The 19684-nt window shown below is 45.9% G+C and overlaps 1 protein-coding gene across 1 annotated transcript in view; it reads left to right on the plus strand.

Moving 5' to 3' along the window:
• Positions 1-16078: 16078 nt before the first annotated feature.
• Positions 16079-19684, plus strand: part of SORCS3 (sortilin related VPS10 domain containing receptor 3) — a 564832-nt gene continuing 561226 nt past the window's right edge. The window contains exon 1 of the mRNA XM_010987110.3: positions 16079-16705. Coding sequence (XP_010985412.3) covers positions 16079-16705 — 627 coding nt within the window. The remainder of the gene's footprint in view (positions 16706-19684) is intronic.

Genomic DNA, 19684 nt, shown 5'->3' on the forward strand with positions numbered 1-19684 from the left:
GGAGAAAAGAAGGAACACCAGAATTCAATGAATTCTAAAGACCCTTGGCTGCACTGACCATCAGTCCATTTGTAGATTACTGAGGGCTTGTCACAAAGGCTGAAGAACTAAGCTTTGGGGACCATTGTCAGGTTGAAAATGAATCAGAAATGAAATGGCATCACCTTTAAAATGATAAGGCAAATCAGTGAGACGTGCAATCCAATTGACAAAAATTCAGAGTTTCTTTTTTTTTTTTTTTTGCACAATAATAAGTATTTATTGAGAGCTTATAATTTGACAGAGGCATTTCTTAGTGCTTTGTGTGGATTCCTTATTTAATCCTTACCCTAACCTATAAGGTTGTTCTATGTTTATCTCAATTTTACAGATACATAGCTTTCAGGGATGCACTTGCTACAGAAAATGAAAGGTCACCTACTTCTCAGAGGCCCCTTTAAAGCCTGGGAAAGGTAGACCCACTGAAAAGCTTACATGTAAGAAGAAGGGCTTATGTAAATATTGGAGAATTTGGATTTGGTTGTATACATACATTTACTGAGCAATTCTTTATACAAGATCTACTACTCTGTGCCAGGAAATGAGTTTGGAGTTGAAGATAGAATGATGAACAGAAGTAGGTGTGATCAGTTTCTGGGAAGATGGAGGATATGGACTTTTCTTATTGTTCCTACTATGTGCAACAAAAAACCACGGGCATTGTATGTAAAATGAACATAAAAAGACTCTGAAAGGTGGAAAGAAGGCAGATCAGCAAGGACCTTGTGACCCAAGGAATGACACAGTGGTGCGGTCCCTGGTTCTTCTTCTTGCCTCATGTGTCCCAGACTTGGAGAGGTAGCAACCAGAAACCTGGAAATGCCAACAGGCAAAGGCAATTAAAATCCTCCTCTTTCTAGCCAAAGGACCAGGAAAGGGGAAGCTTGACAAGACAGAGAACTTTTAGGTGATGACAGCTCTACTCTTGCCAGACACCACTGGAAAAACTGTAGCTTCACTTCTACGCCTACCAGCAGAGGCTGACTGAGGGGCCCAGACTTGCATCCTCTTGAGGCTGTAACAAGGTTGTCCAAGCCCCTGCGACAGTTGTGTTAGAGAAGGCCAGGTTGGAAGCCAACACTTTCATCTGCTCCAGGTGGTAATGAGGCTGCCCCTATCCCTGCCTGCAATGTCAGTAGAAGCCACTTTTACCCCCACCCAGCAAGAACGAGGTGCTCCTGCCCCTCCCTGCTGGAGCGGGCCAGAGAGGGCCTCAGTGGAGAGTCAGGGCTTCCACCTCTGCCCAGGGGTAATGAAGCCACTCCCCACCTCCACCCTTTTGTGCCAGTGGAGGCCACAGTGAAGCATTAGTGAGACACATTCCTACCCCTCCTAGCCAGACAGGTATCAGTGGAGGTTTGGTGGGGACAGGTAACCCCCAACTTTGCCCAGCCCCACAATCCCCAGTTGTCCATAGAGGCCAAGTAGAGAAGGTGGACTCAAACTCCCACCTGGTAGTAACAAAGGGCCACCCCTTCCCTTTCTCCTGCCAGAGCTATATCAGAAGAAGCCAGTTAAAACAGAGGTTCAAATAAGATTCAGAGTCTTAGAACATAATATTCACAATATCCAGATTTTAATAAAAAAAACTCTTGTCATACAAAGAACCAGGAAATATCACATTGAATGTAAAAAGGCAATCAATAAACGCCAATGCCGAGGTGACAGAGATGTTGAAGTTATCTGACAAAGACTGTAAAGCAGTCATTGTAAAGATACTTTAACAAGCAATTATAAACATACTTGAGAAAAAGGGAAATATAGAAAGTTTCAGCAAGGAAATAGAAAATATAAAGAAGAAACAAATGGGAATTTTAGAACTGAAAAACAACTGAAAAAGAAAAATCACCTCAAAGGATAAATTCAACAGCAGAATAGAATAGACAGAGGAAAGAATCATTGAACTTAAAGACAGAACAGTAAAAATTACCCAATCTCAGCAGCAGAGAGAAAATAGAGTAAAAAAAAAAAAAAAAAAGAACAAAATCTCAGGGGCTTGTGGGGCTCTAACAGAAGATCTAACATTCATGTCCTGGGACTCACAGAAGGAAAGGAGAAAAAAAAAGACACGGATAGAGAAGTAGTCACAGAGGTAAAGGCTGAAAACTGGTCAAATTTGGCATAAGACATACCTATGTATTCATGAAATTGAGTGAACAATCAGAAAGAAAAAAAAATCCATAGCAAGAGACAACAAAATCAAACTTCTGAAAACTGAAGACAAAGAAAACTCTTGAAAGCAGCGATCAGAAATGACACATTACCTATGGGGAAAAACAATTCAAATGACAATGGAGTTTTCATCAGAAACTGTGGAGGTCAGAAAGAAGAGACATGGCATTTTTTTTTTCAGGTATGAAAGTGAAGAAGTGTCAACCCAGAATCCCTTACCCAAGAATGAAGGAGAAATGAAGTCATTCTCAGATGAAGAAAAACTAACAGGATTTGTCACCAGCAGACCTACCCTAAATGACTAACTATAGGAAATCCTCTAAAAAGGAAGAAAATGATAAAAGAAGGAATGTTGGAACAGCAGGAAGGAGGAACATGGTAATAAAAACCATGGTAAAAAAGAAACAGACTTTCTGTTTCCTCTTAAATTTTCTAAATTTTGTTTGATGGTTGAAGCAAAAATTATAACACTGTCTGATATAGTTTTAAATGTATGTATAGGAAATATTTAAGACAATTTTAGGTGGGGAGGGTAAAGGGACTTAAAGGGAAATAAGATTTCTGTACCTTACTCAAACCAGTAAAATGAAAAGCCAGCCAGCTGTGATAAGTTATGTATATTTAATGCAACACCTAGAGCAACCACTAAAAAAGTCTGTGCAGAGATGCACAAAAGAATCCTATAGATACAGTCAAACTGGAACTTTAAGAATGTTGAAGTAACCCACAAAAAGGCAGGAAAAAACAACCAGGTAAATGAAAAATAGAGACAAGCAGAAACAAAAAAATAAAATGGCAGACTTATCTGCCAAATTATCACTAATTACATGAACTATAAATGGTCTATATATACAAAAGAAAAGACAGAGATTAGCAGAATAGATTAATAAGCATGAGCCAACTATATGCTGTCTATAAGAAACTCACTTCGAATATAAACATAAAAGGATAGAAAAAATATATATATGTAAACATTAATCAAAAGAATGAAGGACTAGCTATATTGACAGCAGATAAGGTGGACTTCAGGACAAAGATAATTACCATAAACAGAGACAATATATAATGACAGAAGGGTCAGTCACTCTATCAAGAAGACATAGCAATCTAAAATGTGTAAGTGTCAAAAGACAGAGCTGCAAAATATGTGATGCAAAAACTGACAGAAATGAAGGGAGACGTAGACACATCCACAATTACAGTTAGAGACTTCACCCCTCTCTCGACAACTGATAGAACAGCTAGGTAGAAAACCAGCAAGAAAATAGAATAACTCAACAACACCATCAACAAATAGGATCTAGTTGAAAGTGACAGAACACAGTAGAATACACTTTGTTTTCAAGTGCCCACAGAACACAAATAAGATGGACTATATCCTGGACTATAAAACAAACCACAATATATTTTTAAAAGTTTGAAATCACATAGAATGTGTGGAATCACACTGGAAATCAATAACAGATACCAGGAAATCTCCAAACACTTGGAAACAAAGAACATTCTAAACAATCCATGGGTCAAAGAGGAAGTCTCAAGAAAAAGGTAAAAAAAAAAAAAAATGAACTGAATGAAAATAAAAACATACATCAAAATTTGTCGGGTACAGCTAAACTCGTGCTGAGAGGACAATTTGTAGCACTAAAATCCATATGTTAGAGAAGAGGAAGTGACTCAACTCAGTAATTTAAGGTCCCACTTCAAGAACCTAGAAAAAAGAGCAGATAAACCCAAAGCAACCAGAAGGAAGAAAGTAATAGAGGAAACAGCAGAAATCATGAAACTGAAAACAGGAAAAAAAAAAAAAAAAAGAGAGAGAGAGAGAAAATTAGTGAAGCAAAGACCAGTTCCTTTGAAAAGAGCAATAAAATTGATCAACTTTGAGCAAGACTGACAAAGGGAGGACAAGTTAGCAATATCAGGATATCACAAGTGATTCTGGACAATCAAGGAATACTGCTAACAATTCTACTCACACAAATTTGACAACCTAGACAAAACAGACCAATGTTTTGAAAAACACCAACTACTACAACTTACCCAATATGAAACAGATAATTTTAATAGCTGTATAACTGGTAAGCAAATTAAATTCATCATTTCAAAAGCTCCCCCAAAAGAAATTTCCAAGCACAGATGGTTTCACTGGAGAATTCTATCAAGTATAAAGAAGAATTAAGACTAACTCTAAATAATGTCTTCCAGAAAATAGAAGAAGGTTCATTTTATGAAGTTAGTATTATCCTGATACCAAAACCAGGCAGACAGTACAAAAAAAAAAAAAAAAAAAAAGGAAAGAAAACCACAGATCAATATCACTGATGAATATAGACACAAAAAATCTTTAACAAAATATTAGCAAAGAGAATTCAGCAATATATGAAATGAATTATACACCATGACCAAGTGGAGCTTACTGCAGGCTTGCAAGACTGGTTTAATATGAGGATATCAATCCATATTAATAGACTAAAGAGGAAAAATCAACTGATCATATCAGTCAATGCAGAAAAGGCAGTTTACAAAATTTAAGGCCTATTTGTGATAAAAACTCAGAATAACAGGAATAGAGTGGAACTTTCTCTAGTTGATAAAAGCACTACAAAAAACAGCGGGTAAAATTACACTTAATGTTGAAATACTGAATGCTTTCCCCCTAAGATCAGAAAAAGTTAAGAATGTACACTCTTACCACTATTATTCAACACAGTGCTGGAAGTTCAATACTGTGCAATAAAACAAGAAAAGAAAAGGCATTGTGGACTGAAAAGGAAGAAATAAAACTATCTCTCTCTGCATATGACATGATTGTTTACATTGAAAATCCCAAGGTATCCACCAAAAAAAAAAAAAAAAAAATCCTGGAATAAATGAGTTCAGCAAGATCACAGGGTCCAAGTAAAAATACAAGAATTAATTGTATTTCTATATGCTAGCAATGAATTCATGGGCACCAAAAGTTAGAAATGTAATACTGTTTATAATAACTCAAAAATATTTAGGTATAAGTCTGACAACATGTACTGGAATTATATGCTAAAAACTACAAAATATTGATAAAAGAAATCAAAGGAGATATAAATAATGGAAGAGACATACTATGTTCAAGAATTGGAAGGCTCAACATACTAAAGAAGTTAGTTCTCCCCAGATTGATGTGCAAGTTCAGTATAATTTCTATAAAAATTCCAGCAATATTTTAAAAAATAGACAAGATTATTCTAAAACTTATATCAAAAAGCAAAAGTTTATATCAAAAGGATTAAAATAGCTAAAATAATTTTGAAAAGACGAGTGAAGTGGAAGAAATCAGTCTACCCAATTTTAAGACTTAAAAAGTATCTACAATAATGAAGTCTGTGTGCTATTGGCAGAGGGACAGGCATGTCTGATTGATCACTGGGACAGAACAGAGAGCTCAGACACAGATATACATAAATATACCCAACTTATTTTTGATGAAGTATACTTTCAAGTAATTCAGTGGAGGAGAGATAGCTTTTCAACAAATGGTGCTGGAGCAATTGGATATCTATAACTATAAAAGTGAACTTCAACTTGTCTCATACCTTATACAAAGATTAAATAAAAATGGGTCAGTACATCAAATGTAAAATGTAAACTTTAAAACTTACAGAAACAATTACAGGAGAAAATCTTCGAGACCTAGGGCTAGGCAAAAAGGGCTAATGACACCAAAAGTATAATCTATAAAAGAAAAGTGGATAAATTGGACTTCATCACAATTAAAAAATTCTGCTCTGTGACAGATCCTGTTAAGAAGATGAAATGACAAGCCATAGACTGGGAGAAAATATTTTCAAACTATGTATCCAACGAGGACTAGTATCTATATAAAGAACTCTCAAAACTCAACAGAAAAACAAACCAATCCAATTAGAAAATGGGCCAAAGACATGAAGAGACATTTCATCCACGTGGCTATATGGATGGCAGATAGGATGTGAAAAGATGTTCAACAACATTACCATTAGGGAAACGCAGATTAAAGCCACAATGTGATTGCATTACATACCCACCAGAATGGCTAAAATAAAAACTAGTGAGAACACTTAATGCTGGAGAGGATTTAGAGAAATTGGATCAATCAGACATTGCTGGTGGGAATGTAAAACAGTATAGCCACTCTGGAAAACAGTTTGGCAGTTTGTTAAAACAAACAAACAAACAAACAAACAAACAAACAAACAAACAACCTAAACATGCAACGACCATAGGACTGAGTGATTGTACTTCTAGACATTTATCCCAGGGAAAAGAAGACTCACATCCACAGAAAAACCTGTACAAGAATATTTACGGCGGCTTTGTTATTATAACCAAAACCTGGGAAAAATTCAGATGTCCTTCAACAGATTAAACAAACTATGATACATCCGTTCCATGTAATACAATTCAGCAATAAAAGAGAATAAACTGTTGACTCAAATAACCTGGGTGAATCTCCAAAGAATTAGGCTGAGTGAGAAAAGCCAATCCCAATAGGTTATATACGATGTAATTCCATTTATATAACATTTTTGAAAGGACAAAGTTACAGTAATGGAAAGCAGTAGTGGTTGGCAGGGGTTAAGGAGAGGTTGGAGACTGGATGGAAGTGGTTGTGGCTATCAAATGGCAACATGAGGATATTTGTGGTGATGGAGATACTGTGTAGCTTGACTGTTCCAGAGTCAACATGCTGATGATATCCTGTAGTACTTCTGTAAGATGTAACCATTGCAGGGAGCCGGGATTCCTTTGTGTTATTTCTTACAACTGCGTGGGAATCTACAATTCAATCAAAATTAAAAGTGTAACTAAATCCCTTTGCTGAAGGGGCTTACAGTATTCTGGAGGAGAGAGGCACTAATTTAATCTCTAGACGAACACATAAAAATTCAACTCTAATAATGCTTTAAAGAATTGATGCATAGTCCCAGGAGAAAGTATAATAGGTAAGGTGGGTGGCCACATAATTTATTGCTGGCGTATTTTTTAGAGTGAACAGTGGTGCTATTAGGCTGGGAAAGTGGCCTGAACTGGGGCACATGGTCACCCTAATGATAGGGGAGGGGGCTCCCAAGGTCAGGGGAGGCTCCCTGAAGGAGGTGAAGCTAGACCTAAGATCTGAAGGAAGATGGAGAGTGAGTTAGGCGAGCTGGGAAGTGAGGAGCAGCAGAAAAAGATCCCGCGGCGGAAGGGAGCCTGGGCCCCCGGAGCAGGGGCAGTGAGAGGCTTCTCCCGGGAGTGCCCGGAACCCCCTGCGTGGTTTTCCGCAGGAGAAGCCTCATCTGGACTCTGGTTCCTGTGACCTCAGACGCAGTCTCTTACCCAGTGCTGGGTTGTAAACCACATGTTTGTTTTAAGGCTATATTTAGCTCCCTGCTTTGCTCTCTCTGCCAAGCTTGAACAATTTCCTAAGAACTGCCAGCTCTCTCAGGTCCCCTGTGCAGGTGCAGATTCTGACCCCTGGATGAGCGAAAGGGTCGTAACCCCTGAGTGTAGGGGTGAGAGGGCCACAGATGCACCCATGATCCATCTCCTTCTCCTCTGGCAGCCGCTGAAGTGGCCTCGGGCCATTCTTGGGGGTTTCCCATCCTTGTCCCCAGTGAGATACTTTTTCTGAGCTGTGGCCTCATCTCTGGCAGGCTGTTCTCACTCCTCTGGGGAGCCTTTGCCCCTGGGTTCTCCACCCAGGCTCTTCTTTCTTGCTTCTCCTGTATCCTCTGCTCTCAGGAAATCCCCCACCCCTCCCTATTGTTGACCTTGGAGGGTGGGTTTAAGCTCTCTGAGCATCAGAGTCTGGCTGTGACCACCCTCCTAGGACTCTGGGAAGAGTAAATGAGGAGGGGGGTGGTGCATACAGTTGTTCAGAGACAGCATTGATGTCAGCCACTGAGACCTTTTCTATGAGATTATTTGCTTTTTAATTCTGCAGTTTCACCTTGGGGAAAAAAAGCTTGGACTTCCCAAGAAGGAAATCCAGGCATCATCGGGCAGATGGAACATAATGTTTTGGGAGGATGGAGAAGAGACTTAGAGAAGGGAGGTAAAGCGGGGGTGGTGTGGAGTGGGGGTGGGGGTCTAATAGCAATTTATTAAGTGCTTATTATGTGCCAGGTACTATTGAGACATTATCTCATTGGATCCTCAAAAAAACTCTTTGAGATGAGAGGAACTATTGATATCTTCATTTTACAGATGGGGAAACCAAAGCTCAGAGGGGTTACACACATTCCCCGAGGTCGCACACCTCGTAAGGCAGAGCTAGGATTTTAACTGGCTCTGTTTGGATTCAGAATCATTGTGTTTGCTTACTGGGCTCCACAGTCTCCCTGGAAATCATGTCCTATCTCCAGTACCTGAAAACTTATCTATTTTGTCTTTTTTTTTCTCTTTTCCCTAACATTCCCACTTCCACCCCCAGGCACCGTTTCTCTCTCTCCTTCTCTTACCGTTCCCTCTTCTGCTCTTTGCTTTTCCATTTCCCCCCAGTCCTATTTGCTTCTCTGCTGTCTAGGCTGTACCCTACCAGTGGAACTACTCAGGGGCAGGTCAGCTCTGCTTGGATCTCATTGTCAGTGCTGCCTGGAGTTTCCCATGATTGTCTACTCCCCTTGTTAAACTTGGCAAGCTTCTGGTAGTGTCTTTTTAAATGCAAATACTGTACTCCTGGGAAGGGGTGCATTAAGACATCAATATTTAAGGATGAATTAGATGCTCCCTCTATTAAAGCTTTGCTGGGGGAGCACAGAGCTAGGAGGGAGGCATGGGCACAGAAAAGGGAGGCTGGATGCAACAAAGACTCTCTCTAAGCATATTATGGGTTCTAGAAATCAGAACTGTGGGTTGCCTTGGGTCCAGTCTAAAGAGATGAGATCTGTAACTATATTGATGTCAACTAAACCAGCAGGGCATGCCATTTCTTTTGTGTCGCCCTGTAAGTTTGCTTGGTGCTTCCTTGAACGTTCTCTCGTTTAATCTTCAAACTCAGTGAAGTGGATTTTCTTTCCCCTGCTATAACTATGAGACTTGTTAATATTTCTCATCTAGCACTGGGAAAAGCAGGACTACACTGTAAATCCTCTCCTAACCTCATCTCCACCTCTCCTAGAAAATCCCCTGCTTTTCTACTGTAAGATATTCTAATTAAATTACCCAAATCTCCTTTCTGTCTTCTGTTCATTCATTCCATTATGCGTTCATTCATTTGACAGGCATTAGCATCAGGTACTAGGTTAAGCTTTTCCATATGTTATTTCTGATTTACTGCTCAAAATTACCCCATGGGGATGATATTAGAGTATCTTCTTTTAAAATGGAAAAACTGAATAATGCCTACCTGACCAATGCCCCAGCAATTGTGCTTGGAAATCCATCACCACATTCGTGCCCAGGCCAGCTTTCCACAGGCTGCTCCCAGCCACAACAGAGTGTGGCATGGATACCATAGCAGGCCTGTTACTGGGAACCTGGGAACTCCTCAGGGAGTGACTTGGACTCAAGGACTCCCATCTGTCTTGCCTTCTTAGAACGCACAGTAATCAATGATTCTTTCGCCTGACTTTCCTTCCTTCCTTCCCTCTCTCCTCCAAAGAATCTGACATGCATCTTGGGCTGATGGCTTTCCCAGCCGCCACTCCTGGCTCCCTCTTACTTTCCCTTTTCTAAATTCAAGCCCCTAGTTGTGTCACTCACAAGCCATGCAACCCAAACTCTCTTCATCAAAGTTTCCTTCTCTGTAAAATGGGCACAGAGTGCTGGCCTCCACAAGACTTATAAGAAGAGTAAGAGCATTTATAGCCAAGCTTACAAGGAACTCTATCAGTGCTACATTTGTTCAACTGCTTATGTACGTTAATACACTTAACCCTCACTCTGATCCTATATAGTAAGTAGTTGCACCATCCCTATTTACAGGTGAGGAATAGAAGTGCAGAGAGGCTAAGTGATTTGTCCAAGATCACACAGTTGGTGGTTAGTACGGCTGGAATTTGAACACAGAAATTTAGCTCCAAAGTCTGAACTCTCAATCACTCTGCTCGAATGCTGATGGGTCCTTACCGCACATCTGGTCCAGAGTTACTGCTCAGTATGTGTTAATGCTCATCATTATCATCACCATGATCGCCTCATCATCACTGCTTCACCTGTACACATTTCTGCTTCTCAATCTATTGATTGGAACCAAGAAAATCTATTTTTTCAGAATTAAATGAAGCTGTGGGCATAGAAGACTCAGAGCCTGACATTAAGGAAGCCCTTGTTAAATGTCAGTTTCCAGGTTGTCCCTTTCTGCCTTCTCTCCTCTGCCTTTCTTCTTTCTCTTTCACTTTTCTTCATCATAAAGTCTTTGATGCCTTTTGGGGCAAGATTCTTAATGTTACTACCTGCACCTGGGACCCCTGGGCAACTAGTCACTGGGGGTAGGGACTAGCATCAATCAAATCTTAGAGCTTTTGCCTCTTTAGAAAGTGTACATATGCTAAAAAGAACAGATTATTAGTACTTACAGCAGGAGTATTATTATTTACCTTCACCTGTTTCATTTTTTACTGCCCATTTATTGAGGGTCAGTGCTGCTCCAGGGGCTGGGCTAGGTGCTGAGGATAGAGCACTGGGCAAAATAGACACTTCCTGCTTTCATGGACACACAATAGTAAGAAATTTTTATTTCAGTAGTCTTCAGCTGCTTTCATCCACATTTCAGCTTTTGCTTTATGATCATTTGCCTCTGTAGAAATTCAAAGAGTTACAATGGGGACTGTTGTTTTGATGTTAATCAATTAATTAATTTCCTATTTAGTTCTAAAAAGGATGTGAAGTGGCTTATCAACAATGCACAGATATAGTATGACCAAAAAGTATCAAACAATAAAACAAACAGTATTTAGTAAAAAGGGGAACAGAGGATAAAGATCTTGTTCTGAAGACTGAGCAAGTGAACGTGCTACTCAGCTTGACTGTCGAAAGGAGAGGAAGACAGAGTGAGGAGACAAAGCCATGTTAAGAAAACCTTTAAGATAGGATGTCAACTTCACAGGAGAAATAAAATTTTTCCTGGCCCTAAGTTTAATGAGTAATTTAGCTTTAGGTCCTCATACGAGTACTGAACATGTAATAAAATATGAGAAATAGGCATAATTGGAACGCTTCCCTATATGTGCTGGCTGTGAGTGCTAATGGTAAGACATCTATTAGACTATTAAGGCATTGGAAGATGGTGTGTGTGCATGTGTGCATTTGGGATGTCAGGGAGAAGAAGTATAGTTTCCCCACGTTATTTCACTATAGAGTTAAAAAAAAAAACTGAAAGAAGCTATTTTAGGATGACATTTAGTGTACTCTCGTGGATAACGTATAGCATACAGTTTGCTTTCTCCAGTTGTTTGTAACAGGGACAGAAACCTGGAGGGGAAATGCATTCTCCACGAGGCTTTCTTTGCACTTCCCCTTGGGACCAGGTGAGGGCTAATCTTAGCTCTCAACCTGCCTTTCCCAGCTGAAGTAGGCATTATGCCAGCAAAGGAAATGGGAGCCCATTCTAACTCCTAGCACTCTTTTAAATTCCAAATAAATTCTGGATAGCTCCGATCTTAGAGCAGGAAGATGAAGAATTTGGTGATGATGATGATGATGATGATGATGACTGTGCTAATAATGGATACAGTGTCAGGTTCTACAGGATAGTGGGGACAGGCCTCAGGGAAGAGCTGGCATTTAAATCAAACCAGAATGAAAATTGTTGCAGAGGACAGATTAGAGACTTAAGGAATACAGTAAGCAAGTTCATGGCGGTAAGAGAGTGTATGGAGTCTTGGACAACATTTTAACAAGTTTGGACTTTATGGACAGTAGTTGGCAATAAAGAATTTTGAAGAAGGCACTCCATGATATAATCTTCCTTGTGTTTTAAGAGGCTATTTTTGCCAACAGCATGGCACTGTGCTGTCTAAAACAATAGCCTTTAGTCACATGTGGTTCCCGAGAACTTGAAGTGTAGCTAGTCTGAGTTGAGATGTGCTGTCAGTGTAAAACACACGTTGGATTTTGAAGACAGTACAAAAGTATGTAAAAATACTTCAGTAATTTTTATGTTGATTACAAGTTGAAATGAAGATATTCTGGATATATTCAGTTCAAAGAAGTATATTATTAACCTTAATTTCATGCTTTTTTTGGACTTTTTAAAATGAGGTTACTAGAAAATTTTAAGTTACCCATGTGACTCACATTATATTTCTACTGGATTGCACTGGTGGACAGTGGGGAGCCTGGCTTGGAGAAGCAAAGAACTGAAGACCAGGAGAAGATAGGAAGCTATAGTAAAACCCTAGACAAGGGATGATTGTGGGGTCAGATCCAAGGCAGACAAGACAAGAGAGGACAGGTAAAGAGCCTTTTAAATAGGACCTGACAGTGATTTTCTCGGATATGGGAATTAAAAGAGGGAAGAGTTAAGGTTGCATGTCAAATGTCTAGTCTGAACAACTGAGGTGTTGGAGGATGGTTTTTAGAACTTGATGCAGACACCTTTCAACATGGACATGCACATATGCGGAGCAATGGAGAATTCGGATATGAAGCTCATGAGAGGGCAGAGTGGGGTTGTAGATTCGGGAGTCAACAGCAAGAGGTGATAGTTGAAGCACAGCAATGGGTGAGATCATGGGGCTTACTCACGGAGGGAGGATAGAATGGGAGCCAAGCACAGAGAATTAGGGGAATGATGGAGGTTGGGGCTCAGAATTTTAGATGTGTAGGAAAGAAGAGAGGCTGGTAAACTTCACTAAGGTTGGTCAGTGAGAACCAGCAGACCCTGGTACCATGTAGACCAAGGGAGGTGTTTCCAAATGGAACATGTTTCCAAAGGCAGGAAGCAGAGGCTCTTGGGCTGGTTGTCTCAAGGGAGCCACTGGTGGTGTTTGTTGGGATGGGGCTTTGATGAGTCACCTGAAGGCAAGTGTCACACTGCAGAAAGCCTAGCAGAGAGTGACTGTGAGGAAGGGGAGACTTGAAGAGGTTTGGACACTAGAGAAGGTTGGTGGGGAATGGGAGGCTGGGGAGGGAGGGGCAGAACAGGGCTGAGGGCCAGGATTGTAAGGTAAAGGGTGAAGGAGGATGTGATAATTGATGGAGCAAGGCCAAGAGGATGAATTGGTACAGGAAACTACATGAAAATGTTGTACCTGGAGTCTTTTATCCACCCCCCCCCCCCCAAACAACAAAAAATCCCGTAATACTTTATAGCCACTTGTCCACTATTCATCTCGAGGATCCGACCTTTGCATGAGCTCCATCTGGGTAGGGCCTCCTGCAGGTGGGAGGGGGAGAGAGGAGACACCAGCCTTGCCCTTGCTCTCCACGGGGAACTACAGGGAGTTTGGACAGGCCACCTCCCCTGTGTGCCTGAGGCTCGGGAGGCCGTACCCTCCCGGGATGTATGAACCTCCAGTCCCTGAACCCTGCCTTACAGGCCAGACCCCTTACACTCTGGCATCTACCAGGTCTGCTCAGAGCCCAGGCAGAGAGGAGGCTTCGCAGCCTTCCCCAACCCCTGAGCTTCGGCTCCGGCTGCAGCGCCTAGCCTTCGCCGGTAGGGGCGCTGGGAACCCGCGGATGGCCGGCTTCGGTCCAGCGACCGACCCGCGCCCACCTCAGCCTTCGGCGCTGGAACTTTTCTTGGGGCGGCCAATCGCCGCGGTCTTTGGAAACCCCCAGACTCCAAGGACCTGCCTCATTCTGGGCTGGCCGTTGTCACTGGCGTGGTTCCCAATTTCCATTGTAACTCCGGGTGGAAAAGCAAGTTCACGAGGGCGGGGGCTCCAGAGAACCGCTGTCGTCTCCCTCCTTGCCCGGCTCAGATTCCCAGGCACCTCCTCTGTCTCCTGCATTCTTCTCGGTCCTCCCCAGCGCTCTTTCCGCCTCTTCTTCGGTCTCCCCTTTCCATTCGCGCCATCAGCTCGCCTTCTCTCCGCCACTTGGTCATTTCCCCGCTCTTCTCCCCCTCCCCTTTCTCTTTCGCTGTCTTCCCCTTTGTTGCCTTCTTTTATCTTTGCCTCAGCTTTCTTTCCTTCCCTCTCCCCGCGTTCCCCTCACGTCTCAGCTTTAATCGTCTCCTGCACTGGAACTCTTACGTCTAATCCAGAAGAGGGAGGCCTTCATCCTTCATCCTACTCCTTTCTTAATAGCCCCTCCTCCAGCTTCACGGATCTAGGCCTTTTCGACCCCTAGAAACCCCGGGATTTTCTCGGAGGCTGTTGCACTACTTGCCCCAGGGCCTGTAAGCTACATCTTGAGGTTGTCTTCGGGTTTAGTTTCCTCTCTCCAGCCCACTCAAAGTCTCCTTCTACGGGATACGAAGGGTCCCAGCCCAGAGTGAGTTCCACGAGCCCTGGCTGCACTTCTGTGGGAACTGATAGGCCTGAGCTGTGCTGGGCCTGGGGCCCTCTAACTTGCAGCCCTTTAAAATTGAGCCCTTTCAGGAATAAATCTAGGGAGATGGGGGCGCGACCTCGTCCGCGCGTCGCAGGCGGAGAGATGGGGACTAGATCCTCCTGGTGAGAGGAAACGGTCTCGACTTCCCTCTTTCCCCAGCTCCAGCTGGGGTCCCAGGAATAAAAGTTACCGAGTCCGGAAGGAGCTGGCAAGCCCCCAGACCCATCTGCCGGCGCCTCCTAATTCTTTCCTCTAGCCCTCGGAGAGGCTCAAAAAACAACTGGTTTACATCCGTAGGCGGTGGGGCACTATGGGTGCGCGCGGAGCCAGGAGGAGCGGGCTATCCAGAACCGCCTGCCTTGCTTTTGGTATTGCCTTTCTGAGGACTCGCAGGCTCACGGAAATGCAAATACAGCCCCTGCGTGATCCGCGCGCGCCCACAGCCCGAGCGCACCCCTCCCTGCCTCACATCCCATTGCTCACACTAACACGCATCCATACGCGTGCAAATGCGCACGCACGGAGCCGCGCGCCCCCGCACACCCAGCCACCCCCGGCTCAGCCAGGTACCCCCACCCTTGGCGCCCGCCCGCCAGCCTCGGGCGCACCCCTTGCCTTCCCACTACCGCCTGCGCGCACGCACGCGCACGCACGCACTCCCCGTGCCCCCGCACAGGGCGGAGGCGCTGGGGGCGGCGGGAGGGGCCGGCCGGGAGTCAGGAGCGGAGTCCCCAGTCCATCCCGCGCTCGGCTTCCACGCGTCGCCCCTCCGCGCGAAGACTCGGGGCTCCCTTTTGGCTCCCCAACCGGAACAGTTGGCTCTGAAAACACTTTACTCCTCCTCCTCCCTCGAGACCTACCCCCCCACCCCCGGCAACCTTCCCTTCGAGCCATCTCCCGCCTCCTACTACAAGCCAGGAGAGTAACCCCCTAAACGCGGCCAGAAGCGTTTCCCAACTCTTCACCGGGAGCAGGTTGGAGGCTGGATTTCCGAGAGACTCTGGATTGGGGTCCGTCGCCAGCCCCTCCTCCTGGATCCGATTTGATTTTCATATTTTAAAAGAGGATTTTCTTATTACCTTTGAACACTCCTGACAGAATTTCTGGAGGAGCTCGCTGGGGAAGATTTTGGGGGATCTTATTTTTAAGGGGAAAAGAAAAGCACCGAAGGGGCACTTATTAATTTTTCTTGCGTTTTGGACTCACCCTGTGGAGGAAAGAGCGAGCGATCAGAGCCAGGAGGGAAGAGTAGAGAAGACCAGAGAGGCGCGCCAGCCTGAGACACCTCCTTCCCGGCCGCCCCCTCCCCACTCCCCCGACACACACTCGCTAGCTTGCTCGTCGGCGCGCGCACACCCCCCGCGCCGGACCCGCACCTCGGCGGCGCCACACACTCGGCAGCCCCAGCCGCGGCAGCCGCAGCGGGATGGAGGCGGCGCGCACAGAGCGCCCGGCAGGCTGGCCCGGGGCGCCCCTCGCCCGGACCGGGCTCCTGCTCCTGTCGACATGGGTCGTGGCCGGTGCTGAGATCACTTGGGGCACGACGGGCGGTCCTGGGCACCTCTCGGCCCCGGCTTCGCCGTCGCCAGCGCTGCCTCCTCTTTCGCCGGGGGCAGTGGCAAGCCAGTGGCCGGAGGAGCTGGCGACGGCGCTGAGAGGCGCCGCACTGGGACGCCGGCCCGGACCAGAGCAGCAGCCCCAGCCAGGCGGTGGCAGCGGCGGGAAGAAGCAGGGAGAAACCAGGGAGCTGTCGCCCGCAGGCGCACGGTGGGGACAGGGCATCTCGGCTTCTGGCAAGCCTAGCGGCGCGAGGAGGAGTCGCCGGGCGCAGCCCCCCAGTGCCCTGGAACGCGGGGACGCCCGGTCCACTGTTATAGCCGATGGTTCCAAAGGAAGCCGCCCTCTGGCCAAGGGTCTCCGGGAGGAAGTGAAGGCGCCACGGGCTGGGGGGTCGGCGGCTGAAGAGCTCAGGCTACCCAGCACCTCGTTCGCGTTGACGGGGGACTCGGCCCACAACCAAGCCATGGTGCACTGGTCGGGACACAACAGCAGCGTGAGTACCGACCCGGCGGATCTTACTGTTTCCCGACAGCAAGGGAAATGGGGGGCAGGAGGGAGGAGCAGATAGCTCCGGGTCCAGGCAGAGGCAGGGACAGGGGAGCTCCTCGACTTTTAGGGAGAACGGGTTCATCCTGCTTTCCCTACGCCCCCAACAGGTTAGCGGAGTTTGTTGTAAGACGGTGTGTGCATTTGTTTACTGGAGACCTTAGGATTGGGGACGCGGGGAGGGGAGAGGAGGAAGAGATGCCTTAACGGGATCAGTGATCACTTTCTCTGATACTCGGCTTGGAGAGTCAGTTATCCTGTTGGGATGTGTGTGTGAATTCTTGGGTGAGGACAGTGATTTAGGGGAGGAACCTCTCGACAGACTGGCGGATTCCTGCAACTGCCGGGGCTCCCCACCTTTCCCCTCCAATCGCACGAAAGAGAGCCGGGAGATTGAGCCACTAGGACTCCGCTGCTCCCTCCAGCCCTCCTTAGGATCGCTGCTCTGGGCTCCAGGCGACTTTGTCTCAGTCCAAGCGGGAGGCTGAGCCAAGTCGGCCCAAGCCTGGGCCTTTAGGAAACACTGATTCCCCCTTCAAAACCCAGGCAGCTGCCCTGGAAAGCTGTTGGAGAGGCAGAAAGAAAGTTTAGAGTGTGAAGTGAAATTCAGCACCCATCCCGCACCACTCATTCTAACGCGAGCACATAAGTCGCTGAGGAAAAAAAACTCGCCTCGGCCTCTGCATCCTGCAACAACTCCCGGAGCGGAGTTGGATCCCGGTGCTTTCTACGCACCTCTCCATCCCTTTCCCTCCGCGGCCAGGTTCCCCTGGAAGCCGCTGTACCGAGAGGTGGCGCCCTTGAGTCCACTCGGGCGGCTCCAGCGCTCGCGGCCCGGCGCCGGGTTTTAAGATGGTCTGCCCAGGCAGCTGCTGCAGCCCGCCCTCGCCCGCAGCCAGTGCGTGCTGCCCGACCAGGGGACCTCGGGGATGGCTCTCAGGGAGGAATTGGGGCGGCTTCCCACGATTTACCCCACTGCTCTGCCTTTCCGCGGCTCCCACTTCAGCCAGTCTAGCAAAAATCCTTTCCTAACCTCTGGCTCTCAGGATCAGAGCAGAACCAGGCGCTGGGCAGAGTCTGGAGAATGATGGATGTCTGTACAGGCAGCTTTGGGGAACTCATTTGATGGGAAAACACCGTTCCACTCCCTTTGTATTTCTGTTCGTAACTGACCTTAAAGATTTCCCTGGGAAATATTCGTGTGTGTGAATTCTTATTTTAATAGGCCTGGGGGGGGGTGTCACAAGAGTGAGTAGGGAGTAACAGGAAAGCTAGGAGTCCACAGAGCGCAGCACATCAGCAATACCTAGTACAGATTTCCTGGTCCTTACTGACACCAGGCACCGCGCACAGGCAGCCCAGCCTGGGTTGGAAGCATCTGGGCAGCACAGCTCCCCAGCAGTGGGGGAGCTGGCTTCCTCTGCCTCCAGTGAAGACCCACCCCCAAAGCTTCAGAGTGGACAGCTCTAGATGTGGGGAGTGGGCAACATTTGGAAGGATGGGTGATTGAGGACTTGCAAGTCCCTAGGGGACTGTGTGTGTGTGTGTGTGTGTGTGTGTGAGAGAGAGAGAGAGAAACGGATTGTGAATCTCAACTTCCTTTTAGTTTAATAATGAGGAATTATGTGTGTGTGTTATTTTGTTCATGTTCTTACTCCATGAAGAGGATGGACAGGATGTATGGAAGTAAATGTTCTCTAGGTGGAGGAGGTGATGTCCTCACATATCTGTGACTTTATCACTGCCACATTTGAACAATAGAAGTTCACTCTGCCTAAAGAGTTTTCTTACTTTTCGGTTTTTATTTTAAGGATCATTTTTGTGTGTTGACAGATTCCCTGAAGATGGGATGTTAGAGAAAGCTTTCTGCAAACAGTAGTGAAATGTGCATAGCCTTCTCTGCCCATCTTCAATGAATTTGTGCAGCAGAGGAAGTGATGGGGGCAAGTCTAGCTTGGGGAAATGGCTCTTCAGTTAAAAGGGGGCCTCAGGGGACTGGGAGTGGACCAGTTGGCCTTAGAGTCCTTAGGGACAGCGGTGAGATTTGGGCAGTCCATAAAAGGCCCCTCAGGGGGGTTATTGGTTGTCCTTGTGGCTGATCTTACTGTCCAAGTGAAGGGCAGGGCAGCATGGGTGGGTGCAGAGACCCCATGGTGTCTGCTCCCTCTGGTCCAGAGAGAGACTGCTTTTTTAGCTCCTGGGCTCGACCTGTCTCTGTTGCTCATGCTTCACAGGCAATTCCAGTGAGAAGGGCTTCCTTGAGTGTCGGTCGCTGCTGCTCTAAGGAAGATGAGGAAACAGGCTAAGGTGGCCCTGCTTTTGAGAGGCTTGAAGGAAATAACTCCGGGAGAGTAACTGGAAAACCCATTTCTGCAACATTACCTAGTTGGTTTCTTTCTCCCTTTTCCTGAGGGCAGCAAAAGAAGGTGCTGTAAATGAAAGCCAGGGTGAGGAGTGATGGAGATGATGGACCTTCTGGAAAGTCCCTTCCTCATTGGTTTCAAAGTGGAGGGAGATGTCCCCAAGGCAGAGTACATGGGTCTTAGCATCAGGCTCTGTTGGCATGAAAAGAGAATTCCATCTTCCCTCTGACTTCAAAAGGGGTAAACATGTTCTTCTCTGGGATGGCCACCAGGTTAGTTAACACCTTGTGGGGCTTCCCACTCTCCCTCCAAGTGTCTCTGGTGGACCTCATTCCTTGCATGAGTTACTTTTTGGGGAGAGTTTCCAGTCACCCCATGTAACTGAAAATTGAACTCTACTCTGGCCTGTGTGCAGAGGTGGACACTCAAGGGAAGGACCTTCGCCCTACCCGCCACATCCAGCGTGTGCCCAGGGGCTGAGACTCTCCTTCTATGCTTGAGTCATGTATTTACTTTGCTCCCAGGAGTGGGGTGAGATGGCTTGGAGGGCAAAGCACCAAGTG

This window comes from Camelus dromedarius, chromosome 8, assembly GCF_036321535.1.
Source record: "Camelus dromedarius isolate mCamDro1 chromosome 8, mCamDro1.pat, whole genome shotgun sequence".
In the NCBI taxonomy this organism is placed as follows: domain Eukaryota; kingdom Metazoa; phylum Chordata; class Mammalia; order Artiodactyla; family Camelidae; genus Camelus; species Camelus dromedarius.